Source organism: Dendrobates tinctorius, unplaced genomic scaffold, assembly GCF_039654945.1.
Source record: "Dendrobates tinctorius isolate UK_male_01 unplaced genomic scaffold, ASM3965494v1 ptg000293l, whole genome shotgun sequence".
Classification (NCBI taxonomy): domain Eukaryota; kingdom Metazoa; phylum Chordata; class Amphibia; order Anura; family Dendrobatidae; genus Dendrobates; species Dendrobates tinctorius.
This window is the reverse complement of record NW_027361960.1, coordinates 9,281,381-9,299,702: the sequence shown is the minus strand read 5'-3', so window position 1 is coordinate 9,299,702 and position 18,322 is coordinate 9,281,381. Positions and strand designations below refer to the sequence as shown.

At 51.4% G+C, this 18,322-nt stretch overlaps 1 protein-coding gene across 6 annotated transcripts in view; it reads right to left on the bottom strand.

Moving 5' to 3' along the window:
• Positions 1 to 5,139, bottom strand: part of LOC141072894 (adenylosuccinate synthetase isozyme 2) — a 172,357-nt gene extending 167,218 nt beyond the window's left edge. For 3 of the 6 annotated variants that reach the window (XM_073560107.1, XM_073560110.1, XM_073560113.1), the window contains exon 1: positions 4,742 to 5,000. In XM_073560107.1, coding sequence (XP_073416208.1) covers positions 4,742 to 4,924 — 183 coding nt within the window. In that variant the 5' untranslated portion in view covers positions 4,925 to 5,000. The other 3 variants (XM_073560108.1, XM_073560109.1, XM_073560112.1) reach the window with 3 other exon arrangements.
• Positions 5,140 to 18,322: the final 13,183 nt, after the last annotated feature.

Below are 18,322 nucleotides of genomic sequence, written 5' to 3'. Positions count from 1 at the left end.
GTTACCGCTCATTACACTCATGAATATGCACATATTCATGAGTGTAATGAGCAGTACCACGTAACTGCTGAAGGCAGGGAGACCGTGGAGAAGCGGGGGGGGCTGCAGAGACCGCGCCAGGGGGGTAAGTATGATCTCTGACACCCCCGCTCCCCATCGACCCCCAGGTATATGACTCGTGTATAAGCCGAGAGGGGGACTTTCAGCCCAAAAAAATGGGCTGAAAATCTCGGCTTATACACGAGTATATACGGTATTTGGATTATTTCTATTGGTGCACAAAAGGGAAACACTAACTTTTACCATTGGAGGAACAAATGTTTGTGTATACAGCGCAGAATAGCAGGGAGTTTTAGGACCAGAAGCCTACAGCACCAGCTTTGTGGTTGAGTATATTGGAATAGATGCATGCTTTATTCCTGCATGAAAAGTAACGTTAGCACTGAATTACAGAAGACGTTACATAATTATAAGCACAACAGTCCCAAAAACATTAAACACGCCAGGGGTTGGGGGTTAAAGAAAGGCAAGCAGAGAGAGTCCTGCTTTAATGTTAATAAGATGTATATTACAAGGGCGTAGCCAATAGGTAAATAGGTATAAACTGTGTAATTTTCCTTTGTCAATGGGATTTAAAATTAAAGTAATTACAATGCTTAATTCTGATTCAAGAGGTTAAGCTTTGACTTATGAACCATTTGTGATAGATAGAGTAGATAGATATTGGACAAGGAAATTACAATTTTTTTTGTTAAATATTATATCTTTATTTAGCTTACAAAAATGTATATAAATCCGTATGAAAAATCTGCATGAAAATCCACATAAAAAAACGCATCAAATCCGTGCGGATTTTCAACTGCGTTTACTGCCAAAAGAAGAATCTGCGCAAATTTTTACAACAGCAAATCTGCAACGTGCACACATAGCCTTACACTGCACAGGGGGGCTCACAATATAGAAGGGGTGTCACACTGCAAGGAAAAAGTACCCACAATACAGTGTGGGCGGGAGCCGGCCGCAGGTAATCACCGCACGAGGGACCCTGGAGGGAGCAGCGGGACCTCCGAAGCAGCAGCCGCGGACAGGAGAGTAGTGCAGACCACTCCTCCACGTCCTCCCTCTCAATTCACAGAGGGCTCCCTCACTGCAAGGGAAGGGTGCCCACAATACAGTTTGGAAGTCGGCAGCGGGTAATCACCGCACGGAGGGCCCTGGAGGGGGCGGCGGGAGCTCCGAGGCAGGAGGGGAGGGCAGACCACTCCTCCGCGTCCTCACCCTTTCACCAAGCGCACTCCCCTGTGTCCCCACATCACTCTGCTGCCCTCAGCCTGTCACAGCCCTGTCATGGCCGGCGCGCAAGCTGGGCTTACACTGCACAGGGGAGGCTCACAATACAGAAGGAGTCTCACACTGCACGGGAAGGCTGCTCACAATAAACAAGGGGGCTCACACTGCATGGGGGGGGGGGGGGGTGGTCTGATACTATGCTCGGGCAACGCCGGGCTCTTCAGCGCATGTGTGCATTATATATACACACACACACACACACACACACACACGTGTGTGGGGAAGGTGACCGGACGGATGGACTTGTCAGCAAGAAGAAAGGATGGTTTGTTCACTTTAGACAGATGTTAGTTATGACAGAAGGGAAACAGCTGGGAAAAGTGTAGATTGAGTGCAGTACCTTGAATTGACCACAAGATGGCAGGGGAGAGCATGAGTTCAGGACTTGACAGCAGCTTAGGGCTTTAGAAACCGTTGGTCATGGGGGGCGTAGGTACAGGGAACCGGGAAAGTTATAAATAGGACAGGAGGGTTCCAGAAAGTTCCAGTCCCTGGAGGAGCTCTAGAGAGGAGTCTGTGACAAAGTGTGTACTGTGTGGAGAGCTCAACTAGGGGACTGAGGAGAAAGGAAGTCAGGGGGGTGGCCCCTACACGAAGAACTGCAGAACAGACGAGGCCCCGGGGGAAATATACCAAATTGACGACGACCTCTGACCAGTAAATTGCTGTTGGTGAACAGGCCTAAGGTGGCCACAGTGACTGAGCTGGTATGAACATCACTAAGCTAAAAAGTATGGTGTATGTACCCGGGCCTGGAAACGGAAGGCTGTGGAAGAAGTGCGGTGTATTGCTGGAGTCGTCAGACGGACGACTAAAATAAACTTGGACCTGTTGTACCCGAAATAAATTAAATTGTGTGTGTGTGTATGTATATATATATATATATATATATATATACACACACATACATACACACACATGCACGCATTATATCATGGAATGATATTATGGTCTTCAATGGAGAATGAATAAGAAGAGGTTAAACAAGGAAATGACATCACAATTTTTTTTTATAGTACATGTTTATTTAGCTTACAAAAACGCATACAAATCAGCATGAAAAAAATGCATGAAAATCGGCATCAAAAACATGCTGTATTTCAACTGCATTTTCTGCCAAGAGAGGCAGACATCGCGCAAAAATTTCCACAGGTAAATCCGCAATGTGCGCACATAGCCTAAAACAATAAAGCTGGAAGAAAGTGACATTGTCACTGCCATAATATTTAGGGTATGTGCACACGCTGCGGATTGGGGTGCGGATTTGGCCGCACGGATTTTGTAAAATCCGCAGGTAAATCTGCAGGTCAAAAGACGTGCGGTTTTACCTGCGGATTCCTCTGCGGTTTTTCACCTCCACAATGGAGGAGATGGTAAACCGCAGCGGAATCCGCAGAATTGACATGTCAATTCTTTCTGTGGTTTCAAAACCGCAGGAAAACCGCGCAGAAAAATCTGCACCGTCTGCACTGCGGTTTTTTATTCCCATAGGGAATAATGGTACTGTACACCGCAGCAAAAACTGCTGCGGACTCGCAGCGGCCGGAACCGCAGCAGAATCCGCAGCGTGTGCACATACCCTAAAGGGACTGCCCACTACCTGGTCAGCATCTCTTAAGCCCCCGTTTGACACTGCGATATCGCTAGCAATATCGCTGTAAAGTCACCGATTTTGTGACGTTGCAGCGATATTGCTAGCGATATCGCTACATGTGATACTTACCTCCGACCGGCTCCCCCCGCTGGTTATCGCTGATCGCGCGAGAAGCTCCTGGATCATTCCTCGTTGGCCGCTTCCTGCTGTTGAGACGAGCGACGCGTGGAGCCGGGTGGGAGGACGCAGCATCGCCGCGTCTGACAGGTAAGTAGCGACCCCCGTCCCCAGCGATGTCGCTGGTGAGATCTGCCTGTGTGGCAGCTCACTAGCGACCACCTAGCGATGCACCAGCGATCCTGACCGCGTCATATCGCTGGTGAGTCACTAGGTGTAACGGTACCCTTACATTAAGTAGTCCCACTTGCAAGATAAAAATAATCCGCTCTTGCACCAATCCAAAGATTTGTGGCGTCACAAGGGCTGCTACCCACTTGATGCTTCCAGTTGTCCGGGAAACAAGAGGCCGCAGCCCAGTAGTGGCCGCAGAGCTCACATGGTATTACATCACTCAAGCCCTAGCACTGCTGGAACAGTATAGGGGACAGTATATTATCCTACAAGGGGCTGACCGGGTGGTAACGAAGACTTTCACTGCCATCCTTTATTACTTAAGACTAGCAGACTGAACGCCAGGCGCCCCTCGCCAGAGCCAGGCACGGCAGACTGAACGCCAGCGCCCCTCGCCAGAGCCAGGCACGGCAGACTGAACGCCAGCGCCCCTCGCCAGAGCCAGGCACGGCAGAATGAACGCCAGCGCCCCTCGCCAGAGCCAGGCACGGCAGAATGAACGCCAGCGCCCCTCGCCAGAGCCAGGCACGGCAGAATGAACGCCAGCGCCCCTCGCCAGAGCCAGGCACGGCAGACTGAACGCCAGCGCCCCTCGCCAGAGCCAGGCACGGCAGACTGAACGCCAGCGCCCCTCGCCAGAGCCAGGCACGGCAGACTGAACGCCAGCGCCCCTCGCCAGAGCCAGGCACGGCAGACTGAACGCCAGCGCCCCTCGCCAGAGCCAGGCACGGCAGACTGAACGCCAGTGCCCCTCGCCAGAACCAGGCACGCTCCAACACTATTAAGGCTGTGTGCACACGCTGCCGATCCGCAGAAGTTTTTGCTGCAGTGTACAGTATCATAATATCCTATGGAAAAAAAACCTGCTGTGCAGACGCTGCGGAATTTTCCACGCGGTTTTCCTGCGGTTTTGAAACTGCAGAAAGAATTGACATGTTAATTATTTCTGCGGATTCCGCTGCGGTTTGCCATCTCCTCCATTGTGGAGATGAAAAACCGCAGAGCAATCCACAGGTAAAACCGTAGGTCTTTTGACCTGCAGATTTACCTACGGATTTTGCCAAATCCGCACCCCAATCCGCAGAGCATTCCGCTGCGTGTGCACACATCCTTACTTTTCAGGAATGACCTCAGGTTGGTAATAAACCTCACACAAAACCCCGCCCGGAAAATAACAGTAGACCTGCGGCCATGACAGCATGAATCACATTCGTCCTTGTGCAGCAGAAAGTAGGAAGTCAGAGCTGGGGCAGACAGGGGCCTGGCTGCGGTCTGTCAGGCGGTAGTAGGCCGGAGCAGAGGCGCACACCCCGCCGCAGGCTCCTCGCCTCTTCCGTCCATTTGGCGCGGACCAGTGAAGGGCCCCCACGTGTGCAGCGCGCCATGTAGAGCCTGGCAGTCACACACGGCGCCATCAGCCGGCTCCTGCCCGGACTCGCACCTCACCTGGCAGCGGCACACGATGTCTGCGTCCTGGGCCAGCAAGTCCACCACCTTGCCCTTCCCTTCATCGCCCCACTGGGCTCCCAGCACCACGGTCACTTTGTTCTGCAGTGGAGGATCGGGGACAGCCGTGCTTTCTCCGTTAGACATGATGGCTGCTTGCGTCGCTCCGCTGCCCGAATACATGACACCTTTATCATAGGAGGAGAAATCTGTAAGCAGAAGCTGTGCAGAGCAGCGGAACGTCGTGCGGCTTTCCGTAACTTACCCACCAGCTAGGAAGGGAGACGAGGCGAAAGTAACACTTTGTGTCCTGCCTCCCTGTTACGGCGGGATTTGGCTTTAGACAGCGCCATCTATCGGTACTCGGAGTAAGCAACAGCAGGAGATGCAGACAGAATTCGGCACGTATAGCCAGCCTGACGCTCGGCTTCTCAGGGTACTGTGCACACAGCAGTTTCTCAGGGTACTGTGCACACAGCGGCTTCTCAGGGTACTGTGCACACAGAGGCTTCTCAGGGTACTGTGCACACAGAGGCTTCTCAGGGTACTGTGCACACAGCCGCTTCTCAGGGTACTGTGCACACAGCCGCTTCTCAGGGCACTGTGCACACAGCCGCTTCTCAGGGTACTGTGCACACAGCCGCTTCTCAGGGTACTGTGCACACAGCCGCTTCTCAGGGCACTGTGCATGTGCACACAGCGGCTTCTCAGGATACTGTGCACACAGCCGCTTCTCAGGATACTGTGCACACAGCCGCTTCTCTGGATACTGTGCACACAGCCGCTTCTCAGGATACTGTGCACACAGCCGCTTCTCAGGGTACTGTGCACACAGCGGCTTCTCAGGGTACTGTGCACACAGCGGCTTCTCAGGGTACTGTGCACACAGCCGCTTCTCAGGGTACTGTGCACACATCCGCTTCTCAGGGTACTGTGCACACAGAGGCTTCTTAGGACATTGTGCACACAGCCGCTTCTCAGGATACTGTGCACACAGCCGCTTCTCAGGGTACTGTGCACACAGCCGCTTCTCAGGGTACTGTGCACACAGCCGCTTCTCGGTACTGTGCACACAGAGGCTTCTTAGGACATTGTGCACACAGCGGCTTCTCAGGATACTGTGCACACAGCGGCTTCTAAGTTTGGGCACACAGCAGCTTCTCAGGGTATGGGCACACAGCAGATTCTCAGAGTAAAGGCACACAGCGGCTTCTCAGGGTAAGGGCACACAGCGGCTTCTCAGGGTACTGTGCACACAGCAGTTTCTCAGGGTACTGTGCGCACAGCGGCTTCTCAGGGTACTGTGCACACAGCCGCTTCTCAGGGTACTGTGCACACAGCCGCTTCTCAGGGTACTGTGCACACAGCCGCTTCTCAGGGTACTGTGCACACAGCCGCTTCTCAGGGTACTGTGCACACAGCCGCTTCTTAGGACATTGTGCACACAGCGGCTTCTCAGGATACTGTGCACACAGTGGCTTCTAAGTTTGGGCACACAGCGGCTTCTCAAGTTATGGGCACACAGCGGCTTCTCAGAGTAAGGGCACACAGCGGCTTCTCAGGGTAAGGGCACACAGCAGCTTCTCAGGGTACTGTGCACACAGCAGTTTCTCAGGGTACTGTGCGCACAGCCGCTTCTCAGGGTACTGTGCACACAGCCACTTCTTAGGACATTGTGCACAAACAGCGGCTTCTCAGGATACTGTGCACACAGCGGCTTCTCAGGATACTGTGCACACAGCGGCTTCTAAGTTTGGGCACACAGCGGCTTCTCAGGGTATGGGCACACAGCGGATTCTCAGAGTAAAGGCACACAGCAGCTTCTCAGGGTAAGGGCACACAGCGGCTTCTCAGGGTAAGGGCACACAGCGGCTTCTCAGGGAAAGGGCACACAGCGGCTTCTCAGGGAAAGGGCACTCAGCGGCTTTTCAGGGCACTGTGCACTCAGCGGCTTCTCAGGGCACTGTGCACTCAGCGGCTTCTCAGGGCACTGTGCACTCAGCGGCTTCTCAGGGCACTGTGCACTCAGCGGCTTCTCAGGGCACTGTGCACTCAGCGGCTTCTCAGGGCACTGTGCACTCAGCGGCTTCTCAGGGTATTGTGCACACAGCGGCTTCTCAGGGTATTGTGCACACAGCGGCTTCTCAGGGAAAGGGCACGCAGCGGCTTCTCAGGGAAAGGGCACGCAAAGGCTTCTCAGGACATTGTGCACACAGCGGCTTCTCAGTATGGGCACGCAGGCTTCTCAGGGCACTGTGCACTGAGCGGCTTCTCAGGGTATTGTGCACACAGTGGCTTCTCGGTAAGGGTACGCAGCGGCTTTTCAGGGCATTGTGCACACAGCGGCTTCTCAGGGTAAGGGCACACAGCGGATTCTCACGGCACTGTGCACACAGTGGCTTCTCTGGGTAAGGGCACACAGCGGCTTCTCAGGACATTGTGCACACAGCGGCTTCTCAGGGTAAGGGCACGCAGCGGCTTCTCAGGGTAAGGGCACGCAGCGGCTTCTCGGAAAGGGCACGCAAAGGCTTCTCAGGACATTGTGCACTGAGCGGCTTCTCAGGGTATTGTGCACACAGTGGCTTCTCGGTAAGGGTACGCAGCGGCTTTTCAGGGCATTGTGCACACAGCGGCTTCTCAGGGTAAGGGCACACAGCGGATTCTCACGGCACTGTGCACACAGTGGCTTCTCTGGGTAAGGGCACACAGCGGCTTCTCAGGACATTGTGCACACAGCGGCTTCTCAGTATAGGCACACAGGCTTCTCAGGACACTGCACACAGCGGCTTCTCAGAATATGGTCACAGAACAGCTTCTCAGAATATGGGCACACAGAAGCTTCTCGGTATGGGCACACGGCGGCTTCTCAGGGCACTGTGCACACAGTGGCTTCTCAGAATATGGGCACACAGTGGCTTCTCGGGGTACGGGCATGCAGTGGCTTCTCAGGGTACAGGCACACAGTGGCTTCTATGGGTACAGGCACACAGCGGCTTCTCAGGGCACTGTGCACACAGTGGCTTCTCAGGACATTGGCGCACTGCGGCTTCTCAGGACATTGGCGCACTGCGGCTTCTCAGGGCATTGTGCACACAGTGGCTTCTCAGTATATGAGCACATCAGCTTCTCAGGACATGGCCACACAGCGGCTTCTTAGGACATGGGCACAAAGGGGCTTCTCAGAATATAGGCACAAAGCCTCTTCTCAGGGTATGGGCACACAGCAGCTTTTCAGAGTATGGGCACACAGCAGCTTCTCAGAGTATGGGCACACCGGTTTCTCAGGGGATTGTGCACACAGCAGCTTCTCAGTACGGGCAAACAGCGGCTTCTCAGGGCACTGTGCACACAGCGGCTTCTCAGGACATGGGCACACAGGGGCTTCTCAGAATATGGGCACACAATGGCTTCGCAGGGTATGGGCGCACAGCGGCATCTCAAAATATGGGCACACCGCGGCTTCTCAGGACATGAGCACACAGCGGCTTCTTACTGTGATTACCCATTCACTCCAGAATTCAGTATAAACTTATTACCCTCACCCACAAAGCACTCCATAGCTCAGCACCACCCTACATCTCCTACTTCGTTTCAGCCTATCACCCTACCCGTGCCTTCCGTTCTGCTAATGACCTGAGGTTAACATCCTCAATAATCAGAACCTCCCACTCCCGTCTCCAAGACCTTTCAAGTGCTGTGCCAATTCTTTGGAATGCACTACCCAGTGTAATGCAGTGACCCCTGTGACAGCTAGGGGGCGCTATGTGGGCTTCCCAGGTCATGCATACAGGCATTCCCTTTGTGGTGATGCAGAAACAGTGACTGGCAGGGTTGTGAATGGCTGATATATGTCACAGAGATGGATGCTCCCTTAGATGTAACCCGGAGTGTGTTATTACTAGTGCACGTGAGCACTAATATAACGGTTAGTGCACCTGGGTCCAGGTTGTGGGTAGCTATGAGAGATGCGAGGGTCAGGCTACCCATATTACCTCACCTTTGGGTGAGGGTCCTGGCTGTACCCCTGTTTTCCTTCAGGACCTGCAGGTATTTTCAGGACCTGCCATGACCAGGTGACCAGCCATGTGATCCATACCTCACCTGGGGTGGGGTTACAGCCTACATAATGAATGTGTGTTTAGCACATGAGAGAGTGTTGGGGAGTCTGGATTGTGCACAAACTTCCATGTGTCCAGGTGGGAAACTACATAGTTGTCTGTAACCTGGGAGGAAGGAGGCCTCCTGTGTGTGTGTGGCTCCTGGCCAACCCTGCTTGCTGGATATCGCACAGCCTGGGGAAGCAGTGCTGGTTTTCCTGAACCAGAGGAACGAGGTCTGTGAGATACCTCCAGAGTGGATGGTCGGACAACTGTGAGTGGCACTGACCCCGGTCAGTAAGAGACTGTACTGTCCTATGGAGCTGAGTGTTTAACGGACATTGCCCTAGCCTGTGTGTGAACAGGTTCTGAGGGAGCAAAGCCCTGTTTATGGACATTATTTTATGTTGCCGGACTTAAAGCCTGACTACTGTCATGTCGGACGCTGTTCACACCACAGCATCCGGCAGGCAGAGGTAGTTCCACCTCCAGCCACTATAGCCTCAGTGGCGCCGGCCTGATCTTCATGCTCTCGGGGGTTAATCCTGCTGGAGACCAGGTTGGATGGTTAGTCACGCCCACGGTCTTTAAATAGTCATGCTGGCCTATGGGCGTCGCCGATTATAGCTTGTGTTTCATACCAAGTGGTTCCGGTCTGGAGTGGAGGTGTTCAAGAGAGAGAGATTCATATCTGGTGTCGTATGATCCGTCGTTATCCTTTCTCCTTCCCATATTTGTGTTTAGTTGTGCCCTGTTCACATTACTGTTTATTCCCGTGTGTGTGCGGCGCAGTGCAGTTTAAGTTCTCCCTGTCTGTCATTATTTGTGTGGGAGCTTTGGTGGTGACTTCTCACTGGGTGGAGGGTGGAGGGTTAAGTGCAGGGCTGAGCAGGAGATAAGGAAAGGTCGGAGGCTCAGGCATTTGCACCTTCAGCAAAAACCCTGGGTTGAGGGTCAGACAGGGTTTCCCCTAGTAAAGGGACACCACAGGGGCCCCGGGTATTTCAGCCTTAGTTGAACTAAGCCCCCGTGACATTATAATCGGCCCACATTTTTTCAGGAGTCCATGGATCCATTAGATTCCATAACCCGCCAGTTGGCGGCGCTGTCCATACAGGTCTCCGAGTTGAATGGGGCAGTTCAGCAGCAGGGCCTGGTAGTAGCAAAGGTGCAAACGGCATCTGCAGGTATCGGTGCAGAGCCGAAGTTTCCGCTGCCAGAACGATTTTCAGGCGATCGCAGCAAATTTGTCGTATTTCGGGAGGCCTGCAAATTATACTTCCGCATGCGGCCAATATCCTCAGGTAATGAGGCCCAGCGAGTAGGGCTGGTGTTGTCATTACTGAGTGGTGACCCCCAAGCATAGGCATTTTCCTTACCACCTGACTCTGCTACATTTCATTCGGTCGATAATGTTTTTTCTGCCCTCGGGCTCATTTACGATGACCCTGACCGACTGGCTCTAGCGGAATCTAAAATCCGCGCCCTCCGCCAGGGGGAGCGCTTGGCAGAAGACTATTGTTCGGAATTTCGCCGCTGGGCTGTAGACACACAGTGGAATGACCCAGCACTAAGGAGCCAGTTTATTCATGGGGTATCAGGGAGGGTGAAACAAGCCCTCCTGATGTATGAGACTCCGGCATCATTGGAGTCTGCCATGAGTTTGGTGATACGTATTGATCGCCGTTTTCGTCAGGGGGCACAGGAGACGCTACCTCTGGGGGAAAACAGAAGTGCAGGTGTGGTTGAAGTAGATGAGTCCCCTGAACCTATGCAGATTGCTGGCGTGGCACAGGTTCAGCCTCGCGCTCCGGGAGTCCGGAGCATGTTTCTACTGTGGTAAAGGAGGTCATTATGTTAACGTTTGCCCGGTACTACCTAAGAGGGTCACACCGGCGGAAAACTGTTAAGCTCAGAGGGTATGGAGGAGACCCAACTGAGCGTATGCATATCCTCCATGATGGTATCTCAATGTATGCTCCCTGCCAAGGTTATTGTCGCCGGCAGAGAGCTACCTATATCAGTGTTTGTGGATAGCGGTTCCGCCACCAATCTCATAGATGAGGAGTTTGCACACACCGCCGGGTTTAAGATTGAAAAACTTCCTCACCCCATACAGGTGGTGACCATTAATGCTGTTCCCCTCCCTCAAGGGGAGATTACTGAGTTTGTGGCAGAGGTGAAACTCCACATTGGGGTCCTACATTCTGAGTCGGTTACATGTAGGGTCCTCCGTAATCTCCCAGCACAAATGGTCCTGGGTTTTCCATGGCTGTCCAGGCACAACCCGGTAATTGATTGGAAAACTCAGGACATAGTACAATGGAGTGGTTTCTGCCAAGACAATTGCTTGGCCACATGTGTGTCCGCCGTGACACCCAGCCTGCCGGAGGCTTTGCAGGATTTCGCGGATGTTTTCTCTGAGAAGGGTTGCTCAGAACTGCCTCCACATAGAGCCTATGACTGTGCTATTAGGTTAAAACCCGGGGCCAAATTACCTAAGGCCAGGATGTTTAATATTTCTGGTCCTGAGAGACAAGCTCTGAAAGACTACATCGCGGAGAGTCTGAGCAAAGGTCACATCCGGCCTTCGTCCTCGCCTGTAGCCGCGGGGTTTTTCTTCATTAAGAAGAAAGATGGGGGGTTACGCCCGTGTCTGGATTTCCGAGAGTTAAACCAGATTACTATCCGTGATCCCTACCCAATGCCGTTGATCCCGGATTTGTTCAACCAGGTAGCGGGGGCAAAATGGTTTTCCAAGCTGGACCTCAGGGGGGCGTATAACCTCATAAGGGTCCGTCAGGGGGATGAGTGGAAGACGGCGTTTAACACTCCTGAGGGTCATTTTGAGAGTCTGGTTATGCCGTTTGGGTTGACCACCGCGCCTGCCGTTTTCCAACATTTTATTAATGATGTATTTGCTCATGTCCTGGGGAGATTTGTGATTGTATACCTGGATGATATCCTCATTTATTCTAGCGATCGGGACACTCATTTGCAGCATGTTAGGCAGGTGTTACAGTTGCTCCGGGAGAACCAGCTCTATGCTAAGCTGGAAAAATGTTTATTTTTTTGTCCAGGAGTTGCCCTTTTTGGGATATATTGTGTCCGCAGCTGGTTTTAAAATGGACACCGCTAAGGTGCAAGCGGTGTTGCAATGGGAGAGGCCGGAGAGTCTGAAAGCACTCCAGCGGTTCCTTGGGTTTGCGAATTATTATAGGAAATTTATAAAACACTTTTCGACTGTCGCCAAACCGCTCACGGACATGACAAAAAAGGGTGCCGATCTGGCGAACTGGCCTGAGGTGGCTATACGTGCATTTGAGCGTCTGAAGAATAGTTTTGCTTCAGCCCCCATTCTGGTGCAACCAGACGTGTCTAAACCTTTTGTGGTAGAGGTTGATGCGTCGGAGGTGGGAGTGTGGGCAGTACTGTCTCAAGGCTCGTCCTTGAGCGAGATGCATCCATGCGCCTACTTCTCCAAGAAGTTGTCGCCGGCCGAACGGAATTATGATATCGGCAACAGGGAGTTGTTGGCCATCAAACTGGCTTTTGAGGAATGGCGACACTTCTTGGAGGGGGCGGCTCACCAGGTCACAGTTATCACCGACCATAAGAATCTGCTCTACCTGGAGTCGGCCAAGCGTCTGTCTCCTAGGCAGGCTCGCTGGGCATTGTTTTTTACTCGTTTCAATTTTCTTGTGACGTACCGTCCCGGGGCTAAAAACACCAAGGCGGATGCTTTGTCTAGGTGTTTTCCGGGGGGAGAACCTCGGGAAGAGCCGGTACCCATCCTCCAGAAAGGGGTAGTGGTCTCGGCTCTCACGACTGAGGTAGAGGCGGAGATTGCCGAGGCCCAAGAGGAGGTACCACCAGGACTTCCCACCAACAAATCATTTGTACCCCTGCATCTTCGGCCTAAGGTGTTGAAGGAACACCACGATTCGGTACTGGCTGGTCACCCAGGGGTGAAGGGCACCTTAGAGCTGGTATCGCGTCGTTTCTGGTGGCCCAAAATCCGGCAGGACGTGGTCTCGTACGTGGCAGCTTGCATCACGTGCGCTAGGGCTAAGTCACCCCGAACCCGTCCTGCTGGCACGCTACAGCCTCTGGGGGTACCCAATAGGCCATGGACAGAAATCTCCATGGATTTTATCACTGACTTGCCAGCCTCGGCAGGGAACACGGTCATCCTGGTGGTGGTTGACCGTTTTTCAAAGATGGCGCATTTTGTGGCGTTGTCCTCTTTGCCCAATGCTAAGACGTTGGCTCAGGTATTTGTGAAGGAGGTGGTCAGACTCCACGGAGTACCGTCTGACATAGTATCTGATAGGGGTACGCAATTTGTGGCGAGGTTTTGGAAAGCTTTTTGCTCAAGGTTGGGGATCAAGTTGTCACATTCATCGGCGTTTCATCCACAGTCTAATGGACAAACTGAGCGCATGAACCAAAATCTAGAACAGTATTTACGATGCTTTGTGTCCGACAACCAGGAGGAGTGGTCTACTTTCCTTCCTCTGGCCGAATTCGCATTAAATAATCACCACCAAGAGTCATCAGGAGAGTCTCCATTCTTTTGTGTGTACGGTCAACATCCTCAGTTTTGTACCTTACGTCAGGGTGACTCCGGGGGTGTCCCGGAGGAGGATCAGCTAGGAGCCCAATTGTCATCAGTCTGGAGGCGGGTGAAACAGCGTTTGTTGAGCATGAGTGCCAGGTACAAACGGGTGGCTGACAGTAGACGCGTGCCAGGTCCGGACCTGTGTGTGGGTGAATGGGTGTGGTTAGCTACGAAGAACATAAAACTCAAAATCCCTTCTTTAAAACTGGGTCCAAGGTTTATTGGGCCTTTTAGGATTTCTGCCATCATTAACCCAGTAGCTTATCGGTTGGAACTTCCCGCGGTGTACAAGATACACAACGTGTTTCACAGGGCTTTATTGAAAAAGGTGGTAGGCTTGGTGGACACGACGCCGATGCCACCTCCAGTCATGGTGGATGGCGAGTTAGAGTTCGAGGTCGCCAAGGTAGTGGACTCTCGAGTAGTACGCCGTACTCTTCAGTATTTGGTGCACTGGCGGGGGTATGGTCCAGAGGAGAGGTCTTGGGTTCCAGCCTCAGACATACATGCGGATCGGCTGGTCAGTTCTTTTCACCGTCGTCATCCGGACAAGCCGGGTCCTATGAGTCTTGAGGGCCCTGGGGTCCCTCGTAGAAGACGGGGTACTGTCATGTCGGACGCTGTTCACACCACAGCATCCGGCAGGCAGAGGTAGTTCCACCTCCAGCCACTATAGCCTCAGTGGCGCCGGCCTGATCTTCAGGCTCTCGGGGGTTAATCCTGCTGGAGACCAGGTTGGATGGTTAGTCACGCCCACGGTCTTTAAATAGTCATGCTGGCCTATGGGCGTCGCCGATTATAGCTTGTGTTTCATACCAAGTGGTTCCGGTCTGGAGTGGAGGTGTTCAAGAGAGAGAGATTCATATCTGGTGTCGTATGATCCGTCGTTATCCTTTCTCCTTCCCATATTTGTGTTTAGTTGTGCCCTGTTCACATTACTGTTTATTCCCGTGTGTGTGCGGCGCAGTGCAGTTTAAGTTCTCCCTGTCTGTCATTATTTGTGTGGGAGCTTTGGTGGTGACTTCTCACTGGGTGGAGGGTTAAATGCAGGGCTGAGCAGGAGATAAGGAAAGGTCGGAGGCTCAGGCATTTGCACCTTCAGCAAAAACCCTGGGTTGAGGGTCAGACAGGGTTTCCCCTAGTAAAGGGACACCACAGGGGCCCCGGGTATTTCAGCCTTAGTTGAACTAAGCCCCCGTGACAACTACTCTGTGTTTGTGCTGCTGGTGATATGGAGAAATAAACCCAGGAGAACTTTTAAGGAAATTGAGTCTTCCTGTATGTTATAGCGCTGCCAAGCGGGCGTACCCCAATGTGCTCTGAGCGCTGCTTTACACTAGGTTAATATGATTAATCCAAAGTCGAACGTATGAAATATATATCTCATAGGAATCAGAAATAGTGCGAACATATAAATCCCTTAAAACAAATTATTTATTTAATACATTAAAAGACACCTATCCCAGTGAAAAAATGGTCAATGCCAATAATAAACCAGACCTAAGCTGGGATGCTACATAGCCCTACTATAAGGCTCACTGATACCTTCCTAGCCGTGGAGGTTGGCACCTTAAAGACCAGAGTTGGCGCCCCCACTCAACGTGGACTATCCCTCACTCCCCTACCAGTCCCTATTCAGACAGGAGGGAAAACAATGATCTGCAGAAATGAAAATTCAGAATGCCCTAAGCTCAAGCAAAACCTCAAACAATTGATATTGTCCCAATCGAACCCCCACATAGGACCCCAGGATACTATAAACGCTGGCGCCATCCTGGAGCACACGTGGGGCCTCTATTCACCCGCTATGTATCGTAGGCGGTTGTGATGGTTTGACGCTGAGGGCGGCTACTATTTACGGTATCATGTGGAGATATTTGGGCTATCACTACCTTCTCATATGTGATTTGCCCACCTGATAATGGGTGGGGCTGAATTGTGGCTTTGTATCATGGGGGTTATTTAAATCCACTCATTCTTGACCACCGGTACTATCATGCATCATCTGGGTATTATATATGGATATGACGTTTATTGATTCCTCCTGATGAACCGCTACAGGCGGGGAAACGCGTCGGGGTTGACCTACACATGATAAGTGACTTTGTTTATTATATTATGATTCAGAATATGCCCTTGAGAGGGGTTAGTTTGTATTATCTGTCCATTGGACATATCAGTTTGTCACATATGATCATGATGTGGAGGTATTAGATTTTTTATCGTTTATAGTATCCTGGGGTCCTATGTGGGGGTTCGATTGGGACAATATCAATTGTTTGAGGTTTTGCTTGAGCTTAGGGCATTCTGAATTTTCATTTCTGCACTATCAGATCATTGTTTTCCCTCCTGTCTGAATAGGGACTGGTAGGGGAGTGAGGGATAGTCCACGTTGAGTGGGGGCGCCAACTCTGGTCTTTAGGGTGCCAACCTCCACGGCTAGGAAGGTATCAGTGAGCCTTATAGTAGGGCTATGTAGCATCCCAGCTTAGGTCTGGTTTATTATTGGCATTGACCATTTTTTCACTGGGATAGGTGTCTTTTAATGTATTAAATAAATAATTCGTTTTAAGGGATTTATATGTTCGCACTAATATGATTAATCCCCAAAGTTTTAAGCGTGCCCTAAAAATGCATTTGTTCAGACTGGCCTACCACCTCAACGCATTAACCTAAATATCCCTGTGTGGCTCATTCAAAATTCTTTACCATAACCAGGTTCCCCGCATCATGTTCTCACACGCTTTATGCATTTAATAGCCCTCTGTGTCTGTACTGTTACATATTTAGACTGTTAACTGGTTCATGCAGCAACAGGAACACCCAATTCTTACACTATGGCGGGTCCGAACAATAAAAGCAATTGTTACCATCCACCGTTCGTGTCTTCCCTTTTTTCCTCATAGATTGTAAGCTTGCGAGCAGGGTCCTCATTCCTCTTGGTATCTGTTGATCTATGTGTTTATTGTTATGCTGTAATCTCTATTGTCTGTGCAAGTCCCCTCTAAAATGTAAAGTGCTGCGGAATATGTTGGCGCTAAAGAAATAAAATTATTATTACGGGCACACAGCGGCTTCACAGGGTATGGACACAGTGACTTTTCAGGATATTGGCACACAGCAGCTTCTCAGGGTTTGGGCACACAGTGGCTTCTCAGAATATGGGCACACAGTGACTTCTCAGGGTATGGGCACACAGTCACTTCTCAGGGCATGGGCATATAGCAGCTTCTCAAGGTATGGGCACGCAACGGCTTCTCAGGGTATGGGCTTACAGCAGCTTCTCAGAATATGGGGACACAGCAGCTTTTCAGGGTTTGGACACATTGACTTCTCAGGACATGGGCACACAGCTGCTTCTCAGAATATGGGCACAGCAGCTTCTCAGAATATGGGCACACAGCGGCTTCTCTGTATGGACACACAGCCGCTTCTTGGCATTGTGCACGCAGTGACTTCTCGGTATGGGCACACAGCGGCTTCTCAGAATATGAGGACACAGCAGCTTTTCAGGGTATGGACACAGTGACTTCTCAGGGTTTGGGCACACAGCGGCTACTCAGAATATGGGCACACAGTGGCTTCTCGGTATGCAGTATGGGCACACAGCGGCTTCTCAGGGCATTGGGCACACAGCGGCTTCTCAGGGTATGGGCACACAGCGGCTACATGGGGTACGCCCACAGCGGCTTCTCAGAATATGAGCACACAGTGGCTTCTCAGGGTATGGGCACACAGCGTCTTCTATAAGGATTCCAGACTTTCCTTTGTGCCTGTTTGCCCTGATCCAAGATGGAGTCTTGTATCTCGCCCTGTCATGGAACTTCCTGTTTGTCCTGATTATTTAAGTCCGAGTAAGTGCTGTGCCTGAGTATTTTGTTACTATTCTGCCTTCAGGCACGCCAACACGATATGCAATCGAGCATACAGCATAAACCACAGCTCTGTCTTCCAAAATAAGCAGACTGTTCTCTGTAGTCTAATTTATTTGTGAAGATTATAGAACATGCAGTAAAACTGTAAAGAATACAATGACATACATAAGTATTGGGCAGATGATCACACAGTTAACACAGATACAGGAAGCATTTAGTGTGATGCCATTTACATAGAAAGAAAACACAGGTGTCCAATTACGTCTACTGAGCACTGACTACTATGCAGCTAATAAACTCTCTGCACACACTGCATTGTAAGAAAGATTAAGCTTACCAGATGTCATGATCCAAGGTGGATCTGACAAGTAAATGGACAAAGTGAACTTTTTTTCCTTTGGCTTGGTGCCAAAGTGGTGTGATTGCCCCCGGTGGCCATTAGAATTGTTACACGTGGTGTTGTTCATTCTAAGTTGCCCCGGTGGTGGTGAGCGGTAGTGCACTTTAGTTTCTTTGGTTTAATGTGCACTTAATTACAAATCAGGTGTGAGGCTCTATAAAAGAGTTCAGGTGTGTTTGTTCATGGTTGGTGATATTGTGAGTTCATCATTTGGGAAGCCAGCCTGGGTGATGAAGGAGCTGAACAAGAGTCCTGGGCAGCCCAGCCAGAGGGGTTGAGTCAGCTATGGAGTCTGCATGGAGTGCTGGCATGGATTGGTGGAGTTCAACAATGGTGTCTGGAATAAGGGCTGACATGGTGTGGTGGAGTCGCACTTTATGGTGTCGGCGGGAAGTGCTTGCATGGCTTGGTGGAGTGGTGACTATGGTGAGAGTTGCACTCAGCATGCTGGACTTGGTTGCTGAAAACTGGACTCAAGCATACTGGACTTATTGGCAGAAAAGTTGGACTCAAGCATGCTGGACTTTCTGGCAGAAGCTGGACTCATCTTTGGGACTCTGTTTACTGGGCAGCTGCAACTGGTGGTGG